The 23,378-nt window shown below is 44.4% G+C and overlaps 1 protein-coding gene across 2 annotated transcripts; it reads right to left on the bottom strand.

Moving 5' to 3' along the window:
* Positions 1-410: 410 nt before the first annotated feature.
* On the bottom strand, positions 411-23,010 carry mdfic (MyoD family inhibitor domain containing). Of its 2 annotated transcripts, XM_079184142.1 has the most exons (5): positions 22,836-23,010; positions 22,321-22,517; positions 20,227-20,334; positions 8,365-8,760; positions 411-3,271 (listed from the first exon to the last, which is right to left on the bottom strand). In XM_079184142.1, exons 2-5 carry the CDS (start codon positions 22,412-22,414, stop codon positions 3,021-3,023), a joined length of 849 nt encoding a protein of 282 aa, XP_079040268.1. In that variant the 5' UTR covers positions 22,415-22,517; positions 22,836-23,010; the 3' UTR covers positions 411-3,020. The 2 variants fall into 2 exon arrangements, with proteins under 2 accessions (XP_079040268.1, XP_079040269.1); XM_079184143.1 differs by lacking the exon at positions 20,227-20,334.
* Positions 23,011-23,378: the final 368 nt, after the last annotated feature.

The raw sequence follows: 23,378 nt of genomic DNA, 5'->3' as shown, positions 1-23,378 counted from the left end.
ATACACTAAAGAAAAGCAAGACTTGAGAAGCTTACCAGAAAATGTTGGCATTTTCGATTAGATAATTACTAAAAGGATGATTTAACAATCAAAACAGTTGCCTAATTGCTGGATCCCTATTTGATGTAATTACTAGAATATTTCCAGATGTTACCGTAAACTACCTGCTGCGGACTGCGTGCCTGACACAAGTGTTGAACCGTGGAAATTAAAAGCACACTAGTGATGCAAATCACTGTTTAGTCAGTCAGTGGACTGAGCCTGCAAGCAAGCATCAGTAGAGGTGAACACAAAGACTAACAGTGTCTTTTATCTGCTCGACTGGATCGAGAAGAGTTTGCCATCCGAACGACTGGAACAGAATGAGGAAGACGATGGACACAAACAATGAATTGACTAAAAGAGCGTGTGCAAAACAAACGTTTTATTTTTTTTTGTGGAACTTTTCTCTTTGAGATTGAAGATAATGTACAAAACTGAGAAAAATGAGCTGCGAGCTCTAAGTTAACAAATCGAGATGAAAATGAGAAGGATCAAGTGTCGGGCACAGAATAAGAAGAGAAACACACAACATAGTATAGTATAGTATCAGACTACTGTAGCTACATAGCAACGTATACATTTTTCTCTTTTTAGATGAATTCTTCACATTATCTATAATGTTTTTTGACACTCTTGGCGCGAGTTAATCATAAACATGAAAAAATGAGGTTTTACTTTCTGCTCAGAATGTGCTGCAGAGGTGCCTATGCAACCTCCTCAGACACAGCAACAGTGCGCCATTAAGACGATCTGTACATGACAGCACATTATCTTTGTTGGCGTTAGGAAGGGACATCTTTTTGTAACCAGTTAGCGAGCGGTGCTAATGAAGGCCAGCGTTAAGTATCATCACTTAAAAAGAACATCAAAGCGGATCTCCCAAGACAAGAAAATGACTCGACTGGTGATTCACCGCAAACTCATCTCGATACACACAGAATTAGGAAACAGGGGGGGGGGGGGGGGGAAGGAGAAGAAAACTGCCTTTACCCTGCATTAGTTTACCATTTCAACATGACAGTTCATGATTCCTTTATTGTATTGAGAGTCACTAGGCTTGATACCCGAAAGCCGCTTATGTGGCACGAGGGTCACCGTTTTTTAATTCCATATCAAACCCCTCATGAACGGAGTGCAGTTCAACATATTTACACAGTATGTATGTGAAATAGCATCACGGAAAAAAGAAGTACCATATGCAGCTGACAAAGCCTAATTGTTGATGGCTAAAATTAGAGTAGGACTCGTCGAGAGACAGAAACACATTGTTTATCTTTACGTTGCAGTGAGATGTTATTTCTCTAGAGTATCTTCGCTGTATTTCCAGTAATCCCAAAGCTTCAAACACTGCCAAATCAGGAGAGATGTGAGCTGTATTGATAAAAGATGTTTTCATTGACCTTCCACCATGATTTCAGCAATTGTTTGCATTTTTTTCCTTCCTGTAACAACTTCAATTAAAAAGGAATGCTTGAAATAGAAAAGTAAAAACAACCTAAATGCGGCACATTCGTTCCTTTTGGTTTTAGAAAGTAGCATTTGTGATGTCCTGATTCACCTTTGATATTTCACCAGTTTCAACCTGTTCTACAGCGCTACAGTAGATAACTGTATATGAGAGTCTGTGTTGCAAAACCACAGTATGCGACTAAGAATGTATGCAAGTGTCACATAAACCTTTTACAGTGTTGTACAGTACTAAGACTGTAACCTCAGATTTTGAGCATAAAAAAAAAAGAAACATGTATTGAAAAATAAAATCAGAGTAAATAAATCGTTTAGTTTTTCATCAAAATGACTAAAAAAGATAAGATACAATTAGACAGCATTCCTGATGTAACAAAAAAAAATCTTTAAGACAGTCTGTGATAATACGTCTTAAGCAAAGGAGAGAATACCTAAAGTCTGTATGAAACAGTCTCAATTTAATACTGATACCTCTATATGACCTACATAAGTAAACGAGACCATCAGTGAGAAGATCGTCTATTTCTATAGAGTTATTCTTAATGCTCGTTATCGGGTCCGTTTCCGCATGAAATCGGATGAAATCATGCAGGTTCACCGGAAAGTCCTTCAGCTCAAGACTCCAGCGGGGCCTTTGTCAGCGACCGACCCGCCGCTGACAAGACTCAGATCTGGCTTCGCTTCCGCAGACTGTCAGATCTTACTGCAATAAAATACGTGCTATGGAGCTAGAAAACTGTTCCAGTTCCTTTTTAGTAGCTTTAAAAAGCACAACAAGCAGGATTTCCTTAAAAAAAAAAATGTATAGACTACAAAACGTAATCCCTCTCAATCATCACTTATCTAGACGTGTGTGCTAGCGTCTGTATCTGCAGAGACTCTGCCCTCTGCCTTATTTTGCTGGGTTTGGGGCATCAACCCCCATAAAAACGTAGTGACCGGGTGCCAGATCGCACGCATGCAGCCAAGAAGAAGGTAAGAAAATGGCGGACTTATCCCTGAAAAGAAACGCATATATATAGCGAGGCAAAACAAAAGTTTATCTGGCGTTGGGTTTTCACCCACTTGGGGAGCACCGGAACCCTCGTTGAGGCAACAACTTGTTTTTTTTTGTTGCGATGACAAAGTGCAACCTACAAATCCTACTCATTGTGCCATTAGAAGAAACAACTTACGACACGTTGACGACGTAACCGTCATGTTCATATATCTGGAGTTACTTCGAGCTCCTGCTGAGCTGTTTTTGGATGGAGAAGCCCAGTGTCAAAATACATCTTTCAAACCACGCTTTACTCAGCCACACCTTCTACTGCGCGCACACACACTGAACAGTCATCACACATTTTAAAAAAAGGACATTCACAAACATATATGTCAACCATCACACACACACACACACACGTTCCCTCTTGTCTGTTGCTGAATTCAAAGTGACAGCAGCAGCAGTTTCCCTCCATTTTGCCATTCTGGGTCCAGTTATCCTCCGCAGAGACGCCAGCGCAGGCCTCTGTCTATGTGGGGAAGCAGATGCCGCAGCACTCCATACAGAATTCCAGGCAATCGGAAGACTCGCAGCAGGCGTCCATGATGCCACAGTCCATGTCACAGGGGCTGTTGCAGTCGTCGCCCAGGTCGTCGGCGCAGCAGCAGCAGCAGCAGGCCTCCGACGTGCACGCGCCGCACGAGGCCTGCGTCGCCACCATGTTGCAGAGTGTCAGGAACTCGCAGAACAGGCAGGCCAAGATGCAGTGGACGCAGCAGTCTGGGTCAACGTCAAAATCGGGCCAGAGTGACGAGTTGTAAAGTACAATAAACACATGAATGGAAAAAAAGTTAATCAAAAAGGAACACAGGAAACACACAGATATGCCAAATTAGAACATGCATCAGGAGTACATCAAAATGTAAACGCTCAGTACGCAGCGGCGAGCGGAGAGACGGAATGAGGAGTTGCACGCTCGGCAGGCTGACAGGTGGAACGGAGTAGGTATGCAGTAAAAAGGGTGAGGGCTAACTAGGCGGCGGGGGGGGGGGGGCTGAAAGAAATAAGAGAAATTCAAAGAAATTAATTCCTTTCCTGCAGTTTTGATTAACGGACTGTTAAATAATTGTGGCATTATCATGCAAACTGCTCGGTTGATCACACAAAGATGATTACTGAAGTCCAAGAGTCCCTCCTGGTAAATAGGTGGATTAATGCTGGCAATGCTCACACCCTCTGATTAACATTTAACCTCCTCGCAGACCGTCTTTAAATAGCCGGTGGCAAGTTTCAGCTTGTTGTTGCGCAGCAATAAAAGGGTTCCCCTTTAAATTACCAATATGCCCATTAACCATCACAAATCTGTTTCTGAATGGCTGAATTAGTTTCATTAAAATGCTTCTGTCTTGAATAGGTAATGAAAAAGAACAAATTAAATGTTTTGCCTCCACCGACACAGTGTGTTAGTAATGCCATGCGGCGAGTGCAGGACGCAGAGCAGAAGAGTTCAATTACAGAATTCTTTCAGTCAGAAAAAAAAATGTTATTTCTCTTCAATATAGTGATGTAGAGTAATGTAATCATATCAATTTTCCTATTTTCATTGTCAACGAAAGGAACTCAATCTGAATTCATCAGTTTATAAAAGCTGAAGTTATTTTTTTTCAATTGCAATAAAACTCTTTAAGTGAAACGTAAGAAATAATACACAAGGTGAGATTAAATGGAGAACAAGGATTGTGTACACATAGCCCGCAGATTACATCACACTTTATGTTGCCATGCTGCACACCAGAACTTCTGCAGTTGGATCTAAGTCAGTAAATCATTCGATAAGTGTGCCTGGCATGTACTCCTTGCAGCGGTCTCCTTTTTTGAACCGGGGCCAGTGCAGCGCCACTGCTTTTGGAGTGTTAAAAAGACATGATGTGGATGGATGCAGAAAAATAGCATTACAAACAGGTTCACATTTGCATAACTTTCATCAGCCCATCTAGAGCTGTCAGGAGAGGCTGTTACTGATTGGGGTAGAGGGAGAGCGAAAGGGAGGAGAGTGTGGAGGACGGCATGGGAAGGCAAGCTGAGGACCGCTGGATGCTCATGTTTGATTAATCAAAGTAGAGGGGAATTTTTCTTCTTTTTTTTTTAACTCTATTTTTGCGGCGCTCAGGGCTGCGGAGCTGACCAGAAGCACTAGCTGCCTGTGATACAAACAAGATAGCGAAGGGAACATGAAACGAGCAAGTGCGTGTGCGTACGTGTGTGTGTGTGTGTGTGTGTGTGTGTGTGTGAGGGTGCCTGAAGTTTGAATGCATCTTATTATCCTTATCTGAGGCCATAACACTGGCAGTGATGGAAGATGCATGAGAATAAATTCACTTCCGAAACATCTGGTGCGGACGTGCAAGTCGATCACTTCCGGGCAGATCGTGGATTTGTTTCATGGTGGCAGAACAAAACTGATACGACTTTCTACGCTGGCATCCGCTGCAGTGTTCTGCCATCTGAGTGTTACAGAATGCCGCTGAGAACAATAAACGCTGCCCGGGCCAAAAGCTCCATGAACAAAAACCTCAAAGTTCAGCCTAACAAACTTTGAAGGACCCAGAGGGTATAGCCATGCCAGCCTTGGGAATGTAACAGCCTGTGAATACGGTATAAACACAGGGCATAGGCGTTAAGCAGCGGCCGGCCATCTCAGCTATTCACTTGGATGTATAATTCAACACCAGCGATTAGTCTGGATCTTAGAGAGGCGAGTAAGGAGGAGGGGAAAGAGGAGAGGGGGGGGGGGGGGGGTCGTATACTGTACACAAGAGAGCTGGACGCGAGGCACATCTCCCCGAAAACAGAGAAAGAGAGACAGACAGGCAGACAGAGACGCTGGGTGAAACCAACCAACAGACAAGACGGAACAGCACACACTGACACCGCTCCTGTTTAATGTCAGCGAGCGGCGATGAAGCCCAGAGTTTGCAGGGGCCAAAAAAACAGCGTCCGGCGCCTCTGAGGAAATACTTGGAGACATCTGGAAAGCTCACATCAAAAAAAAAAAAAAAATGAAAAAAATGAAAAAAGGGAGCGGCATGACACAAAACAAGCTGGATGGGCCTCAGAGCGGCAAGCTGTGCAAAACATTCAAACTTACAAAGAGGGAGAGAGAGGGCTAGATGGACAGACGGACAAAGATGAAGAGAGAGAGAGAGAGAGAGAGAGAGAGATTGATCAGACAAAGCCTTGGTGGCCATGGAAATGCACACAGGGCGCACATGATGGGTAAAGAGGGCAGAGGATGTGGGCTGGATAGAGAAGGTCCACAACATACACTTTAAAGCAAGCCTGTTTATAATGCATGACTGAGGGGAAAAGGCGAAGCTAGAGGACTAGTGCTTACACAACACACACACACACACACACACACACACACACACACACACACACACACACACACACACACACACACACACACACACACAGAGACATCAAGGGGACTACGCTCGCGGCCTTGGCCCTAAATCTCTAAATGAGGCTACAGCAGCTTGGAGGCCTTAACTGATTACACACAATTAACAAAAACACAAACTGGATGACAAGAGTTGAGGCAACCCACCCCTGCTGAACAAAAGCAGCGTGTTAAATGACTCCTCAGAAGCTGTGGTGTTATCACACGATTGGCTACGGTGCCAACGGCGCGTGCCAAGAAACACAGAGAGCAGCAGAATCCCCAGAGCTAGCTCCTGCTAGCTTACGCCTTTTTATTTCCTGTGTTCAGGGGGCTGTTTAGGAGGCTAATTTCACAGGCAAACAGATTATGTTAATCCGTGTAAACACTCAAACACCACAGCTTGGCTGTTTTCCGGGGGGAAATAAATAGTCGAGAGAGAACATATTGATTCTGAGAGCTCTCATCTGCAAATAAGCAACACAAAAGCCATAATGAGACAGACTTGTTGAGCTGCTGCTGTTATATTTCTTTTTTTTGAACCCTTTCTCTTCTGTTCTTTACCAATTAAGATGTTGAAAACATGACTGGAATGTCAGGAATCTCTCTGGTGGATGCATCCCACCTTTACTGTTGTGTAGTGTTTTTGTGTAGTGTGCCTTCTTGTTTGGTTCGCCCGCAACTTGATCTGCTGCATATTTCGAGTCAGGCATCATCAAATAAAGATCTGACTGCCCACTCTTTCTCCTTCAATTAAACTTGCATCTCAACCTGACCATTGTGGATCCTTTAATAACGCATAACATCACATTATCTTCCAGCTTCACCTTGGAGTAGAAGGCCATAAAAAAGGCAAAACAGCAGAGGCCTTGGGTCGGATGAATAGAGAGGAATTGCCCGTCTGCTTTAAAGAAACATGCCTAAACCCTCATTCTGTCTATGCTTCAGAACACAGAGGGAACACATGCATGTCCACAAAACACACGCACAGCGGCAGAGTACAATAGGTGGAGGAGGGATGCGACGTTAATGAGGGCCAGGGTGGTGCTGACGGGATGTGGGGAGAGCCAGAAAAGGGCCCAGAGAGGTGTGAGGGGCCGCGAGGGGCCCCGAGAAGGCTGGTCACGACTTTTAATAGGCACCCTGTGCTCTCAGGCCTCGTTAGACGGTCACACCTATCTCCCCTATGGAAAAGGACCAGCCAACCGCCTTCATTACTGGACTCACCTCGGCCTTGCACCTGACAAAGTGACGGCTTCCCCGCATGGCAAACGGACCCTCTGACTTGTTGTTAAAGAAAATAAAAGCAACAGGAGCGGGATAAGATGTCATTTGCTTGACGGGGGTGATAAATATGAGAGGTCGTGCACTCTCATTAAAAGGTGAGAGAAGGTACGGATTTATTTTCAATATCTTACAAGGAATTATTTCAGCAGAGCCTCCAAAGAATAGCCCCTTCAACAGAGAAATCCCTCTGATGGTGTGGGTTTGATGGCAGATCATTTCACTGTGCGACAGCGATGAGTTCGTAAGGTTTTTGCCTGACATGATATTCATATTGTTGGACATATACAGCTGCACAGTACAGCATTTTTCATTTTAAAAGACTATGAATAGCTTGCTGTATTTTTGTCTTTTCATTTCTTTTTTATGATATCTTATATTAACTGTTGTGTTTCTTTTATTAGAGAATAATAAGCACATACAAATATTTCATGATAAATCATCAATAGTTTTAGGGGTTTTAATGGAGTGCAATTGTGTGTTTTTAAACGCTGATGTATCAGGTGCGCAATTTGTTTTCCGATAAACTGGGTTGACCTTTTTATACACAAAACAAATTGTAGGCCGACCGATAAATACATTTTAAAAGGCCGATATAAAAACAATAGCTTTGAGCAGGAAAAAGCTGAAATCCAACTGAACATCAGAATCAAAGTCATTGAGAAATAAATCTGGAACTGAGCATCAAACTAACCATAAAAATATCGAGCCGAGAACATTTTCACTTTCTGAAAGTTTCTGTGTTTACGACATGCAAACGTCTGCTACTTTTTGCATCGGCGGTTATTAATAAACCATTTTCTTTTCACTCAATCAGTAGTTCAGAGAATATCCTGAAGCTGATTTGATGGATTACATTGTTGGAATATGTTGTATTTATTAAAAATGGTTGAGGCGCTGCTCTGTGGCTTATGACTGACCAGGATTACATCTGTTTCGCATCCCGTTACATTGTTAAACGCCACTCTTACAAATGAATGTTGGTGTATTTATGATTCTTGAGACAACCCTGCGGCCGATGAAATGGATGTTTAACCAACAGAAGATGTGATGCAGGAATTGAAGCAAGCAAGCGAGCAAACAAGTGTTTCAAAAGATAGCATCAATGCGTCTGTGCTCTCTTGCTGCCCTGTGTGTGGACACTCACCCTCTGGTAAAGGAGGTTTCTGCGACCCCGTGGAACTGCCTTTACTGCGTCTGCTGCTGTCACTGTTGACCGACAAGCTGGACCTCAATTTCCCCTGCACCCTCTGCGACACAGGCATGGACGGCTGCTTCCTGGGCTGCTCCGTCTTCGTCGAGGCGGCCGCTGATCTCGTGCCAGGGCCGGCGGACCCACCCGTGGCGGCGGCGGCGGCGCCCGCACTGATGTTGGCACCGCAGGAGCATGTGCGCGTGGCCCTGGCCCCGCCGATGCCAGGGTGGATGCCGTTGCCGTTACTCAGCGCCGGCGTGCCAGTGCTGTTGTGGCGAAAGCCATTTTGGTCCTTGCCAGCGTCTCCCTCGGCTGGCTCCGAGGGCACCGTCTGAGACTGGGGTTGAGCTGGAGACGTGAAGAAAAAAATAAATGTATATTTTTACTCATGTTTAGTAAAGAGCTGGTTGTCTAGTTGCAGCATTCAAGGACAGTTAAATGATTCAATTTCTTCGGAGTATTTCCGCTTTCTTGCATGTTCCAGCTGACTACTGAACAGCTGCAAGCTCAGGGTCTTAATACAAGACAATCTAATATAACTGAATATAGAAACAAAACAGAAGGCTGCTTGTTTATTCATGCTTTTTGATGCAAATGTGGAGGACAAAACACTAAAATACGCAAGCATCAAAAGGAACTAGCGGTTTAAATGTAATGTCTATTTTTATGGAAAACTAAGAGTTGTGGATTCCTTTTTACCCGTATGGGAGTACAAGCGTGATAACCCTGTTACTTTATTTTAACTGACGAGAACTTTGTCTGCACTCTCTGCACCTGTGATGTTCAGCTCTTCCAAAAACCGAACACGGTAATGGAAGACACGCCTAAATAATTCTCAGCAAATCTTGCCAACGTTTCCCTAACACGATCATATCGATCACATGGCAAACATTTCAACCCGGAATGACACGAGAGGAGTGCGGAGAGATATAGGAACCTCATATGTGACAGGTTCACGAAAAGCCACCGCTGCAGGCAGACAAGACATTTGTGGGAAGCGGCACCCAGGTGAGTTACGACAGTGTGCGGGGAAGGGAGATTAATGCGGTAAAAAGAGAACGAGAGCCTGTGATACTGTGCATATACAAAAAAAAAGAAAAAAAAAGCTGCTGTCTGCAACAGTAATGATCTCCTTTCCTCTGAAAAGCTCAGATGGCCTTTCTAAGTGTATGTGTGACAGCAACAGAAAGTCAGGAGACAGCGACCTGTCTGATAAGAAAGAAGGCGAAGGATGTGAGTGAGCAAAGGAGGTGGCATTTTACTGAGAGGAACACCTGCACATTCAGCTCTACTGGGAGTTACTCCTACATTACCTTCCCTCCACATCAGAGCCACTGTGCACGTGCACGCGCCGCCAGTGCACGGTTAACTTGAGATTTAGTGAATTATTCATCTCTTTTTAAGTCTGTCTGTGTGAACCATACGTATTCAGCTTTTTTTTTTTTTTCCCCCTGTTCTATACTTTCTGTACATACATTGAATGTATGGCATCTTCACCACCATATTCCAGAGCAGTGGAGCACGAGCTGAGTCTAGTTTAAGTGCTTTGCGCCTGTCCAAAAAGACGTCAACAAATTTTCCAAAGGGGAGGCAAACTGACAGTGAAGTTAATACGATGCTGGTAATTTCTTTCCATCTCTATTTTCTTTCTGTCAGCTCACCAACAAGTGCAATTACGGTTAACAAGGGGGGGAGAGAGAGAGAGAGAGAGAGAGAGAGAGAGAGAGAGAGAGAGAGAGAGTGTGGGAATCGGGCCTTGCGCCTTTTTAACAACACATCACCCTGGGAGAGGCCGGACGCGGATGTGGATGTAAAACAAAGCAATTAAATACACACACTGGGTTTTTGCCTTCTCCTCATTCAGGCTCCTCCATGCTGCCTCGATAAACAAATATAGACTTTAGGGATCAGGATTCCATGCAATTTGAATTAGACAACTGGGTAGCGCGCGGTAGAATTCATTATGCAGCGGTTTAAGACCAGGTTGATGGATTTTCCTCTCCAAAAGACCAAAGCCTTGCACACTGCCCATGACAATGTGGGGAGAGACTACAGCTTGCTAACAAGGAGACGCGGAGTATGCTACATCTGTTGTTGTTCATCAGTTTTACCTCTGACAGCTTGCCACGTTTTTTCGCCCCTTTTTAATACATGCAACTTTTTTTTTTCTTTTTGCTTTAATGCTTGGCAAACCATTAATATATAGGAAGCTAGGAGCACACACACACACACAAACATTGTAGGGTTTTCTACATATCAACACAGTGGGCCTTACTTTGTCTTAATTCCACTGACAAAAGGTTTTTCAAATTTTTTCAAATTGGCAGAACCTAGAAATCACACTGCTGCCGTTTTCTCGCCGAATTTCGTCCGTCCGTTGTTGCCACATATTTGAATGTGTAAACACAGAAATGCACTAGCTGACATTATTGGAACTGAAGGGGGGGAAATCCCTCTCTATAGCTAATGATTAACCACACACACAGACACGACAGCACAACTCACAGCTAAAGAGGCACAGCAATAACAATTCACCCTGTTTCTTGAGTATCACGTCAATACAACACAGCAAACCTCCCGCCTAGAGGATGGCGGTTCCTTAACAAATCAATCACCCGTAGTATCTTGCATAATAACACAGTAGTTTTTCCTATTTAGGCTAAACTCAAAACACACATAAACACACGTTCAGGCACAAAAAGGCCAAAGTAAACTGGGAGACATAATTACCTTTCCTTTTGAGGAAGTCAAGCTTTCAATTTACCAAAGTATAAATAGTTATTAAGAAACCACCACGTAAAAACCACAGTACATATGCGGCGACTCGGGTTACTGACACACTGCAAAGCCCTAAAAAGTGGTTCAAGTCTGCAGAGAAGTGTGCCTCAGTGGCACGTTCCTGGACAGCCTTAACACAGTCAGGGTCTTTATTTTTATCCTGATGAGCGCTGTGACTGAGATGAATGGACACGATGGAGTAATATTCATAATCATTGATCATGATAATGACGATACTGTCAAAGATGGCAATGACAGACTTGTACAGTCACCGTGAGACAAATGAAGACGTAATGGGAGAAGGCAGAAGTACAGTAAATCCTGTTGGATTTGTGCTACGCTGGAAAGTTGGCGAATCACAAATTTTCACTGCACCTGCAGTGCAGTGAGAGAAAAAGTGTGCAGCATATGTTCATTAGCACTTGGCTGTAGCACTGTAAACCTTCCAGACAATAAAGATTCAGGAAAATTCATCAAGTCTACTTGGAAGAAGATCGAACAGCCATAATTTGGGCAAAATTGGACATGTCATAATATAATGCAGTAATGACATTTTTGAAAATTAAGTTTTCCGCAATTTTCCGAAAATTCCGCATTCGAGGATTCAGCCGACGAATACAAATATGAGCGGGGTGCCTGGTGATAAATGTTCCAGGAGCAACACAGACACTGCTGCTGCTGCATTGTCCCTACTGCATAACACAACAGGAACCACAAACGGCATAAAAATTTGATATGAACAACTCCCAGCAACTTAAAAAAAAAAAAAAAAAAAAAAATCATACGCAGTTGTGCATTTGCTACAAGCTCGTAGAGATAGGTAGGTGTCCTGAGATAACCGACAGCACACAAACTGACAGGTTGCATTAAAACACCATGTTCTGGAGGGAGGAAGTGGACACACACACGCGCACACACACATCAAATTGGACTTGTAACCGCCCAATTTCTAGCACATCAACAACTGTTGAGAGTGTACATTTGTAGTTGAATAAAACATGGTATTCCCCTACACACACTGTCACACACATCACAGGGGAAACTAGGGGGTGAGTGGTTCTTGACTGTCTAAGCAGCATCCCAATTTGGTCCCAGCTACTAGTAGCTGACAGCCTCAAATATCTGGGGAGCATTTTTAAAAGGCCAGTGTTTGATGGATTCATGAAGAACACACAAATATAATTGCCATTTGTCACCGAGTCTTCAGTGGCTGCGCCACACAGGGACCGAACACCGAGGTGCCTGGAGAGCGCTGGCGCTGCGCCAGAGCCGTGCGCTCTGTATGTAAAACGGAGTATATAAACACCTCCGTTTTTTGTCACAGAAAATAGGTCCTAAAGGAGGGAGCTGGAAATTGTACCCAAAAGACGGCAGGAAGAAGAAGAGGAGTATGTATGTATATGTATATGTCACAAGCCTACTGGATCCCCACCACACACACACACACACACACACACACACAAAGAGGCAGACCTACCAGGAAGAAATATGCATGCATGCATTAGAACTGAAACAGCGCTGTATAATAAACAAGAACTCTAAAAATAGTCAAGAACATGAAGATATATAACGCAGAGGGTCAAACAGGGGCGGTGTGGAGACTCTCATTTACACACCGCGATGCCGACTGTCGCAGGGAGCGGACTGAGCAACCACACAGGCTCTGTGTTTCTGAAGCTTAGTCCTTTTTAATATTAATGCCCCTGAGACAGAGAGAAAACAGGAGAAGGGAGACAAAAGGTGTTTGCCCAGGCTCATTAGAATGCCCATCATAGAGAGCATGCAGTTCTTCCAATGTCACATCATGTCAACCAAATAAACACCACAATCCAGATCTTGTATTCATCTCCTAATAGCCGTTATTACACAACGCTACGGGTTCGTGAGTTAAAACTGAACGGAAGTGGAGAGTGGAAGAAGGGCCTTTTGTTTTTTTAGTTACGAATCCCAAAAGGCAACGTGCAGAATACACAACGACAGTTAGCTTTGAAATGCTAATTCCACTGACACGGCCAGTGTTTTGTTTATCTTATTGCGCCTTGTATTAGAAAAACATGTATATTTTCTGCTCGGCTGGCCATGTACCTGCATGATTGAAATGCTAATTTGTAAATGTGCAATGACCTAGCCAGACTCTTCTTACCACCACCACCAGCAGCACCTCCTCCTCCTCTCTCTGCCAAAACAGCCTGAGGTATCATCTCTCCTCCTAACAAACAGCAGCGCGTGGAACAGCCCCTGCTTTTCAATCCAAAGGGATATATTTTCTCATTAGAAATTATACATCTTCCCTGTCCATATTTATAGACGCAAAACCAGGGGAATTATACTGTAGAGAGAGTGAGAGGGGACAGAGAGAGAGGAAAATAGTACAATGAATGTTATTACAAAGGGCTCTGATTGAAATTTTCCTTGGGCATATCAAAGCCCCGTTTACCGTTTGACCTTAAACTCCGGGACAAGGACTTTCTTTATTGTCTAGAAGGACGCGTTGGACGGAAACAGACAAGCGACTCCAGGATCATCATTCAAGTGTCCCAGCACAACAAAACCCACGAACTGTGATTAGCATCAACATAATGCAGATATAAGCGGTGTGAAATTAGAGCAAATTGGTGATGTCAACTGGCAACCAAGACTCCTGTAAGCGTAAAGACGTGGGCGTCTTTCGAAACGCCGCGGCCTCGTCTTGAGCTGTTTACACAGAGTGGACGGCGGACGTGGCACGGGCTAACACAAATGTCACTTCTCCCAACAGATGTGAAAGAAAATCTGACTCTGGCCATCACACAGCAATCCTGGCCCTGTCAGTTTATACGCACGCGTGCGATGTTTTGTGTTTATCCAAGATAAAGTGGTGATGATGGCGGCAGCGCGGGTGATGATGGCCGCTGAGGATAGCTAAATTACCTGCTCCGATATTGGATCCTCATCAGCAAAAGTGACAAGCTCTCTGTGCGTGTGTGTGTGTGTGTGTGTGTGTGTGGGTGGGTGTGTTATGGCAACCTGCAACAGAACTCTATTAGCTGTCTTCACCTGTCAAGGCTGATCACATTGTGTAGCATCTCATTTTAGCAGGAAACGTCCCCATTCCAGGGCTATCAGTCAATATTGCTCAGCTCGTTTTCAGTGGTGACACACTTATTTTCCCCGCCCTGTTTTAATTCTCCGTGACAGTTCGTTCAAATTTGGCTCCTCCGACCTGCTGAAGGGGAAGTGACACGCGGAGACAGAGCTTAATATTATTTCCGACCCCCCTCCCCCACCCAACATTGAGAGAAGCAGGGCATCGGGGATTTACTCATTTCAAATTGTGCTGCTGATTGAGTGGAAAAAATACCCCCCCCCCCCCCGGACCTTGTTCTGCTTAATTACATTTTACAGGAGCAAATGCAACTTGAAAGACAAGAGCTTGATTTGAGGACACGAACCTCTCAGCGTACCGCGTGCACGAGGCTGGCCAAGGTGTGTGTGAGCGCTGCGGAGGGGGAGCTGGCGGTGGGGAAGAAGGGGGTCATCAATTATCCTTTGATTTCAAAAAACGGAACATTTTCCCAGATTAATATGTCTGACTGCTATCTAAATCATTGAAAATCCCAAATGAAATGCCATTTTCTCTTGCATGAATCACGTGGAGGGGAAGTCACTTCGCACTCGGCCCAGCCCAGCCCGACACCCCCCCCCCCCCCCCCCCCGAGCTCCTGACCACTGAAGTCTCCGGTCTCGCCACTGTTATGTGGAATTTGGCACGGTGCTAATTTGAGTGCTGCTAATGTAGCAGAAGGCACGGCATCAAGGAGCGTTCAAAGCCTTACAACCTGGCTACTGAGAGAGAGAGAGAGAGAGAGACACTAAATGGTGCCTTATTCTCCTCCTCTCCTCATTTCTGGGATGAATTTGTACGAGCCTGTTTCTGCATTAAGCTTCGTCAAACGCCTTTTATTCTCCCTCATCTGTTTCCTACCATCTAAGAGGGGAGGAAAGAGTGTAGTATAAAGTCAGCCGACTGCGCGATTGCAGAATCTTTAAAAAGCTGCACATCTTGCACGGATTTAGGCTTTACACGGCTAGCTCCTACAATTTCTAGAAAGATCAATTATGACGTGACTCAGAGCGGGCCTGAGGGAGCTGCCAGGCTCCATACTCTCCCAAAAAAAAAACGTGCTCCACCCTCTCCTCGCTGACGACTCAAAACAAAAAAGCAACAGAGCGGGAGCGAATGGGAGGGGAAGAGGCGGGAGGGAAGAAGGGGAACGGGGGTATTTCAGTTTCAGTTACATCGATGACTCAAATATTCCACACAGCTTCAAAATCTCCTCGCTGAAGCAGAAGTTCCACAGGAAACTCACTTGTTTGAAATTCAACGGCAGGGGCGCGCAGACATGCACATGCGCACAGTCGCACACACACACACACAAACAAAGGTGTACGCATGCAAAAAACTGCAGACTTCAACCACACACACACACACACCAAATAAATACAGTGTGCATCTGTGGCAGATACACTAACAGCCGCCACTGCTGGAGTCGGAGATGATGATCTGGCAGAAGCTCTAACACTCCCTAAAAGCCAAAATACAACGGAGGTCTGTCTCTGGGTCAGAGAGGGGATAGGCAGTCTATCAAAATGCCCCCACACCTAGTTCCTTTATTTGCTCAGTATCAATCTCAGCATTAACCCTCTGCTAATGGGACAGCTGTGGGTCAGCGCCTCGCATCTTCGGGATGCCAATCAGGGCCTTAAGCTGAGAGATCAGCCTTCGGGACAGAGGTGCTCGTCTGCCTTTGAGTGGCTTTTTAAACACGGAGACGCCCGTATCGATTTTAGCTCTAGCCTGAAAGAGAGGAGGGGGGAGGGTGTGTGTGTGTGTGGGGGGGGGTATTGCACTAGCCAGGGCCTGTGTCGGCTGCAGCTGTCTGTGTAGTCTGGACGGGAGCCATCCCCAGGTCCCCGGTCACCCTCCACTGATCAGGGGGGCCTGACAGAATGACCTAGCAGAGAGGCACTGAACCTGCAAACACGAAGGGGGCAAGGAGCTGGAAGCTCGAGGGGGTCGGGGCTGGCGGGGGCAACATCAGCAGAGATCTCAGTAATAGAAAAGGGTTTTAACCTTAATGTTGGAGCCCAAACCTTGTTAGAGGCCAAGTAATCCCCCCTGCGCTGCTCTCATTTGAACTGGCTGATTTTTTTCTTTTTTTTCTTCTTCTTCTCTCTCTGAGTGGCTTGTGAGAGGGACTGACTGCTGTCTGCTGTGGCATTGGTTAGAGAGGCGGTAAACATGAGCAGAGCAGTCCGTCGACCTCTACCTCCAGTATTTATGCATTGTGTACAATTTGATGCATTATGGGAGATTCAACCGACCAACAATACAGAAAGAAGTCGAAAGTTGCGTCAACTCCACCAACTACGATATTAGTGACAGTTCACACCAAAAAATAAAAAAAAGAACGTATTTTTCCACTTACTGTCCCTTTAAATTGATGAATCCATGCAAATATATACATATGTACTTTAATATAGGTAACACTTTGAATGCAGGACTTTTCTTTCATTCTATACTGTGGTATTGCTACAAGTAAAAGATCTGAACATTTCTTCCAACGTGCTGCAAAAGAACCAGTTGCACACAAAGGTCAATTGGTGTTAAGACGTCTTTGAAGGATTACCGTTAATATTCAGATTCTCTGCAATAAAGAGCATAAAAAAAACCCTCTTCCTTCCATATACATTATGTTGCCTTGTAACATAAGTGCTTAAAAGACATGAATTGAGGTAGTCATATCTACCATCATTTGTCTCAAGCATTTTGAATATCTTTTTTAAAAAGAATTAACAGTGAATAGGCTCGGGCACTTTGGGTAAAATATGCTAATTAACACACTTGAAATTTCCCACATGAAATCTATCTGCACCAAGACAATGAGAAAATAATTACAACAGAGGTAGAATTACAATGGCCATTTTAATCAACCCCTACACTAGCATTTCACCCTATTTATACAGATTTTGATTCCATGACCCACTGGTAAGTAATCACTTGAAAATTACAGTTGCGTTATAATAGGTCTACGCTTTAGACACATTATTTCTGCAGAGACAGGGCTCTGAAGATTACAATAAAGATATGAATCTTGCATAACAACAATCACCATGCACTTCGTAGGGTTTCAAAAAAAAAAAAAAAAAACATTCTGGGAAAAGAAAAACTGTCAGGAGGTTAAAAAGTCTTTAAGTACTTCAGTAACTTTGGAATATACATGAGGCAAAGTGTGACAGTCTGAGAATGTTGATTCAACACTTCAGCAAAAATATTTCAGCACTGATGATGAAATTAATGATGAAGAGGCACTTGCCCTTTGTTTTATCTTCATCTAACTCTGCCAACTGTCTAGTATCATAACACTTTATAGGTTTGTGTATAAATCTTAATTGTAGCACTGTCAAGGAATCTTTTCGTGCAAGAAAGGTGCGAGTGCGAGACTCTCCCCCCCGTTAAACAATCCCTTTTACTGCATTTATTAGGGGGTCACAAATTCACTTCCAAAAAGGTCAATTCTGCGCACAGGTAATAACCTTGAAGGTGTGCCACTAAAGAGTCCAATCAGGGATTCATACAAAGGCCAGACTAATGTCTTTCTTAAAAAAAAATAAATAAAAAAAACAGAGTCATGTTATTTGACCTTCTTTTCTCACGGCAGAATATTCCTGAGATAAAAAAAAAAAAATCAGACCTGTTCTTTGGAAGCTAACGAGGTCATCTTTATCAAACACAAAAAAAAACCTATTTGACCATCCGGGGAATAATGTGACGCTTAAACTCCTAAAAGTGGTGCTGGGTGGTAGCAATGTATTCTGAGGCAGGAGGCTGGAGCGCCGAGGCCCTGCTTGCAGGAGATATCAGCTGCTTGAAAACCCGGAACGGTGGTCTCTTGAGGAATGTCCGTCTCCCCCACAAGATACTCCCTCCTCCTCCTCCCCGAGGATGACGGAGCCACAGAGGAACCGTTCACTGACAACGGCCCAACAGGAAAGGGCAAAATCGTACTCTTTTTTTCGTCTAACAAGCAGCAGGGGTTGGATGGCAATGAAAATACACGCAGTTTTAAAATCATATGTGCCCGCTGCCATGTTTACGTTCCCGCTTTAAGGGAGCACTTTGGTGAAGAAGACAACTTGTCCAAACAATGTTCTCATGACTGAAATAGGATACGTGCTGTTATTGCAACATTACAATGGGCTTCCTCTTGTTGTGAAAAGTCGGCATCCAAATACTGTACACAAGCTTTCAATCGGCCGGGTGTGTGTGTGTGTGGGGGGGGGTGCATCAGGATGTAGGCAGGCAGATGATTTCTTATTGATTTCCTGTTTCTGTAGAAAAGAGGGCTCTCAATTACCCAGCCAGCTAGCAATCCGATTGGTCACCTCACCACACAAAACCACAGTGAGACTGTGACACCAATGGGCTAACTTGAGCCCCCTAAAATAATTTTCCAGCTCCGATTCAACCACAGACAGACAGACACGGGTACATAAAACTTCCACAAAGATTATTATTTATTATCACGGCACAGATTTGGGGTCTTGCCTGTATTTGACAGGACTATAAATGTCTTCCTGCCTCAAAAATTCTCTTACTAAACAGTGTGTGTGTGTATATGGGAAAGAGAGAGCCTTTGAGGATGTGTGTGTGTGTGTGTGTGTGTGTAGAGGGGGGGGGGTCGATAGGGGCGACATCAATTACGACGCAAAACTGTTGTCACAGGGGCTTATCTGCTGCGATGAAAGAAAAGCATGCCTCCCTGCAGAAGTGCAATACTCGACACACACCTGCCAAGCTAGAAAGACCTCTTGACAGAAACTCTTTTTTTTTTTTTTTTAGCTTTTGCAACTGAATCTATTTTCCTCACTGATTCAGTAAACAACGCCACCGGCAAGTCATTAAGCTTGATACCGAAAAAAAAAGGGCAGGAAAAGGCGCCCTGGAAAAGTTAACAACCTAGAAACAAAAGAACTGTTGTGGCAAACGCAAACAGAATCCTTATTATAGCTTGGCACTTACATGGATGGAAGCAATCAGCTGCTATTAGCCTTTGCTGACACATCTCACTCTTCTTAAGAACAATAAAACACACACGCGCGCACACACACAAAGCTTTTAGCCGGTTTCATTTTGTGACCTGCAATCCATAGCTCAGTATGAAATAATTTCACTGAACAAGAGTGCATCTCGACTTAATTAGAGCTGCTGGTAAATCAAGCAGTTCAATGCCAAATAATTGTTTTGTAAAACCTCCCCGTGTCGGGATATATTTGCATGTTGCATTTGCAACGTGATTATTCCAGAGTTGCAATACTTCCAAAGTTTCCCCAAGTTGTAAAATCAGATTATAAAAATGCAGAAAACCATCATTATATGATCAGAAATGTATGTTATTGGCACGGTAGATTATTGTTAGGAGCAATACACCCCGATGTTATCTTAGCATGAAAGCTGAATGACACTGAAGTTAAACAGAAAAATGCCTCCAGCAGCTGGCACAGTTCTTCCCCAAAAAGGTAAATGTTTTGTACAGAGAGGGGGGGGGGGGGGGGGGGGGGGGTGGCTAAGATGCAATCAGTGCATGAAGACAGACAATGCCAGAACCACAAACAGGGTTTCCCATTTTCCAAAACACTGGGCTGAAGGGAGAAGCGAAAGTGGAGACACGGGCCAAGTCTTGGTCACGATGGCAGAACGAGCGAGCACGCTACCGCTAACCGCTCGCTCGCCAACGAGACCTCGGTGCGATCTCGATGCGTTAATTGGAAACACCGAAGCCAATATTTTGGTTGGCCAACTGGTCCCTGTGTACAACTGTCAAAACAACTACCATTCTTGTTCAGTTGGAGCACATTATAAGTATTTAAATGTTGAATAAAACAATGCTTAAACACCCACTGCATTTAGCTCATTGTTGTTTATCATTAACAAAAAAAATAGCGGCAAGATATCCTTCTGTCCGCCCACATCTTTCCCACGTCGGTGAAACTTACTTCTTACGGGCTCGCAATAATTAGGCTTCTCCTCCGTCACGTGACTCTGTCGTTCGGCGGCTGGTTTCCTGGGAGAGGGCGTTCTTCCTGATTCACTGTCGCAAGCATCTAGGGGTCACAAGCATTGGAGCGTTAAACATGGCGGGAGAAGCAAAAACCTGTCGCACACAAAATATTATCCTGCGCACCGCTTGTTTGATTTAACGTGATCCTATCACGAGCTCAACTGCTCTAAATGAACGTGCATCACAGCCACTCCTCCGAACAGGAGTTCGCTTTTACTGCAGGGTCAGCCACAGTGGACAAAGTGTCAAGGACAGCTGGACGAGCCGGAGGCGCAGAGGTGTGTTTTTTTTTTTGTTTGCCAGAAAAAACACTGGCCGCTGGCAAACGGTTGCACAACACGGTGGGGCGATTCAGGTAAAGGCCCTGCCAGAGCTCTCATTTTCTCTCCTTGTGTTCCCCGGGTGTGCTCTACCTGCCAAGCTTCTCTTTACTGCCATAAAGGCCGCATTCATCTGAATTGGAACAAGTATGTGGGCAAAGACTCGAGGCCAGATAGCTGCGCAAAAAACACCAGAGACGGTTTCACTCATCTCTCCGAGCCGCCGTCCTCTGGCTTCTCGACTTCCAAAGACTCGCCGACGCTTCGCTCATCGCACACTGCTGCTTTGTTCAGTAAATAAACCTTCCGCAATGACTTTATTCACTGGTTTTGGTGCCAGATGCCTGCGCATAGCACCAGAGTTTTTTGTTTTTTTCCTCACAGCGGGCAAGTTTGCCAGTAACACACCGTCTCTTGAGCCACTTTTGCTGCGATTCTAAAGAAGAAGAGGAAAAAAAACAAACAACGGTGAGGAATGATTCAGCGTGAGCAATCTCGTTTGAGCAAAGCTCGATGCTGTTTGTTCCAATGCTACAACGCTCTCTGTTTGTAAGCGGTGATGGATGGGGGGGGAGTGGAACGGATGGGCTCACGCCAGCAGCCCGAGATAGATATGGCACATATCTCAGCTTGGCGCTGATGTATGGTAGCGGCGGTTGCGTTAGCAGTACTGTGTGATGCATCGCGGTATTTAGTGATCACAGTTAGAAATAAATTGCTCTATTCTCAGTACATCCACAGTCCCCCTGAGAGGGGAAATCCAGTCTTAACTGCGAGCGCCTTTGAAGGGTCCAGCGAAAATCCATTCGCAATCCAGCAGCCCAAGTGATTGCTTACTTTGTCCTACTTTGCTATTTTTTGACAGTGCCATAATGATGCTTGGTATAAATAGGATGGTTAACGGTTCATTGCTTGTTTGAAGAAAAATGAAAAGGGGGTGTGGGGGTAAGCTTATTTTACATGTGATAATCTTAGGGGCAACTAGAAAGTTAATTAAAAACTATAATTGGCTGTGGTTGCTGTTAATAGTCACCAGGGCGTTTCTTCAGACTTTATTGAGGGGGAAAAAGCAAAAACATTATCAAGGCTTAACACTAAGCACAGATACTGATGTGTACTAAAAAAAAAAAAAAAAAAAAAAATCACATGATTATAATTTACAAAGACAAGGCTGATATTGTCTCAAGCAGAGCGATGAACGCTGATCTGCACCAGTAATCTGTTAACGCGGCTGGTGACTAATTTTCTCTCTGTGGTTTTTTTTTTTCTCTTGTTTTCTTCCTCGTTTGAATGGAAAAGCAACATGAGCTCTTGACGGAATAAGCCACTGATATTCATAGCTCAGCTTCAGTGCAAGTGCACTGGCTGCATGGAGAGAAGAACAACCCATGAACACTCACGAGAGAAAACCTCTTATGCTCATGACCTGTGCATTGCAGTATATTTATATATTTATATATATATATATATATATATGTTATGTGTGAACCAGTGCAAAGACATATTTACACTTTGGGGAGGTTTTTCCTCACTCTCTTACTACTTAATGAAATATTAGTTCAATTACATCTCGCCGAAGGACCTCTGGGAACCTCTCACGGCCCCTCGGGAGCCCCAAACCCCCCACTTTGGCCACCTGAATTTGAAATGAGTATCCCCCCCCCCCCATGCTAGTGATTCCAGGCCTGCCCTGTGTGCGCCCTCCTTACCTGGCGAGGCTGACAGTAGGGGTCTTGTCGCTTGCTGAGGGCCCTTCCCTGGCCCTGCCGGCCCATCCGGAGGAAGGACGGTCTCCTTGGACATGAGACAGTCTTCTTCTTTGGGACACACACAGAAGAAAGTAGAAGAAGATCTCCTCCCTTTCCCCTCAGCGGTGTGAAAACCAATGTGTCATCATCAGCTGAGGCTTGAAGACACAATAGCAACACCGTGTCATTACTCAACCTGAGACAGTCGTCCTTGCTTATTCACACGCCGAGAAAAGTGACGTCGAGCCGCAGTGAAACTTAGTGGAAATTTCCCTTCTCTCGCTTTTTTTTTTTTTTTTTTACATAAACTTGCTGAGACTCCATGTGCAGCCCATTTGTTAACACACGCGCACACACACACACACACACACACACACACACACACACTTCTCTTTTCTTCATCAAAAAAGCGACAGACTCTCGCTAAGTGCTGTTTATAGCTAAAGAGGATGTATTGTTTATAAAGCATAACTTACCGTTCAAACATGACAACTCCCTCGCTTCAAAGCGGACTTATTCCCATCCTTCCTTCCTCCGACTCCTTCATCGAAACGTTGGAGAAAAAAAAAAAAAGAGAGACGAAACTGGGTGAAAGAGTAACTTTCGCGTTCAAAAACTTTTCTCCGGGTAACTTTTAGCAGGCAGCGTGCCCCGGTCCAACTTCGTCCAGATGTTGTTGTCGTGTGACAACATATCAATAATAGTCCTCTCGACGCTTTCGACGGTCAGTGGCGGTAGTTTGCTGAGGATATAGTTGCGTCTCAAAACATTTTCATCATATCCGGATTCCTGCAGTAGAGCCAGTGGAGTGAAGCCGCTCTTCTCTCCCTTCGCTTCCCGTTGGCGGGCAGAGAAGTGAACAAAGCCCTCCCTGAACATGTGTTCCCAAAAGTAAAAGTTTGGCAAAATCGAAAAAATCAAATGTTGTGGAACTTTTTTTCGTTTGTAGAGGCTTATTCTACAATAAATATGAGGGGGGAAAAAAACGTGTTACAATATATGTCACAAGCTTGTGATGT

This window comes from Pholis gunnellus (genome assembly GCF_910591455.1).
Source record: "Pholis gunnellus genome assembly, chromosome: 22".
NCBI lineage: Eukaryota > Metazoa > Chordata > Actinopteri > Perciformes > Pholidae > Pholis > Pholis gunnellus.
This window is presented reverse-complemented; position numbering and strand designations above follow the sequence as displayed.

Bases quoted from the DNA above. Each gene is read 5' to 3' on its own strand.
- mdfic (XM_079184142.1), bottom strand. From the start codon at position 22,414: ATGTCCAAGGAGACCGTCCTTCCTCCGGATGGGCCGGCAGGGCCAGGG. The intron at 20,335-22,320 runs GTAAGGAGGGCG...TGTGACCCCTAG, and splicing joins CCTACTGTCAGCCTCGCCAG to ATGCTTGCGACAGTGAATCA. The intron at 8,761-20,226 runs GTAAGTTTCACC...TCACGTCTCCAG, and splicing joins TTATTGCGAGCCCGTAAGAA to CTCAACCCCAGTCTCAGACG.